General features: G+C 44.0%; 1 protein-coding gene across 1 annotated transcript in view; it reads left to right on the top strand.

Annotated features, from left to right (window-relative positions):
• Positions 1-959: 959 nt before the first annotated feature.
• Positions 960-1,456, top strand: part of LOC102765870 (E3 ISG15--protein ligase HERC5) — a gene marked incomplete at its 3' end in the record, with an annotated part of 19,851 nt that continues 19,354 nt past the window's right edge. The window contains exon 1 of the mRNA XM_015561520.1: positions 960-995. Coding sequence (XP_015417006.1) covers positions 960-995 — 36 coding nt within the window. The remainder of the gene's footprint in view (positions 996-1,456) is intronic.

Here is a 1,456-nt window from a genome sequence, read left to right as displayed (position 1 = left end):
TGAAACAATGAAAATATTCTGAATAGTCAAAATCATTCTGTCTGGAATCAGGACCGAAAAAGTAAGACAGGAGAGTGATAGGAATTCAGAGTCAAACATTTTTTATTAATGTATAGGATAGACACACACACAAACTGAATGGAAGCTGGGAATCAAGGGAAGTAAATAATCAAGAACCTGACCTGTCCTGAAGGCCCTATGAAAGTTTGAGAGTATGAACTTGTATTGGAAAAAAATGGCCTGATTGTTTTTCTTCATCCATTCATGAAGAAACATGTAATTTTTAATATCCATCATGTTCAGAAGCAAACACCTTGCACCTTCAAGAACCCCGGGGTCTAGTGGTGTGGGGGGAAAGAGATGTTCAGGATTTATTACCGGTAAATCACATGTAGGAGAAAGAAAGGTTGAGGATACAAGAAATGGAACTACATGCTCATCATTATATTCCTGGTGGTGGAAAGGCCCATGAAATTATGTTTGAAAGAAAGTCTTTTCCTCCAGATCTTGCACAGTATGTTGCAGGGGTTTTCAGTGTTAATTCTGTGATATATTTTTTCAGACTCCATTAGATATTGTCAACTCCATTAGATAACATCTAATAACTTTTCTTGAAAAATATTCAATTAATGGAAGAAGATGCTAGTTCTTTAAAGATATTGTGCTACAATTTCCAATGTATTTTTAAGTTGTTTATTTAAGACTACAGGCCCGATGCACGATATTTGATCACTCAGGGGCAAGGTGGGGGAGCGGGGTCCCTCAGCTGTGCCTGTGCCCTCTTGCACTCCGGGAGCCCTAGGGGGATGTCCCAGCTTACCTAAGCTATCAGGAGAGGCTCCCACCATCCCCTCTGTGCTCACCAGTGGAGAGCCTGGCTTCTGGCTGAGCAGCACTCCCCCTGTGGGAGGGCACTGACCACCAGAGGGCAGCTCCTGCATTGAACAGAATCAGGCCAAATGGGCTCTCCAACAACCCCCGAGGGGTTCTGGATTGTGAAAGGGCACAGGCCAGGCCAAGGGACCCCACCGGTGCACTATCACTGGGCCGGGGAGGGACTTGGGAGGTTGGCCAGCCAGGGAGGGAACGCAGGAGGGCTCCAGGGCATAACTTGACCATCTCGTTGAGTCCTGATTGCTGGACCCCAGCAGCAAGCTAACCTATGGGTCAGAGTGTCTGCCTCCTGGTGGTCAGTGCACAACATAGCAAGTGGTTGAGTGGCCTTAGCATATCATTAGCATATTTCACTTTGATTGGTTGAATGAACAAATGGACATTTAGCATTTTAGGCTTTTATTATATAGGATCTTTAGGCTCATTAAGGAGCAGGGGTGGGGGTTGGGGGGGGGAGAAAAGAATGGTTTTTATCCAGATGTACAATGTTTTTGTGTTTCATGGACTTATCCTGTGGGTTTTTAAAAATATTTTTAACTTAATTATAATATGTGCAGATAAC

The sequence above is a fragment of the Myotis davidii genome, unplaced genomic scaffold (genome assembly GCF_000327345.1).
Source record: "Myotis davidii unplaced genomic scaffold, ASM32734v1 scaffold356, whole genome shotgun sequence".
Lineage (NCBI taxonomy): Eukaryota > Metazoa > Chordata > Mammalia > Chiroptera > Vespertilionidae > Myotis > Myotis davidii.
This window is presented reverse-complemented; position numbering and strand designations above follow the sequence as displayed.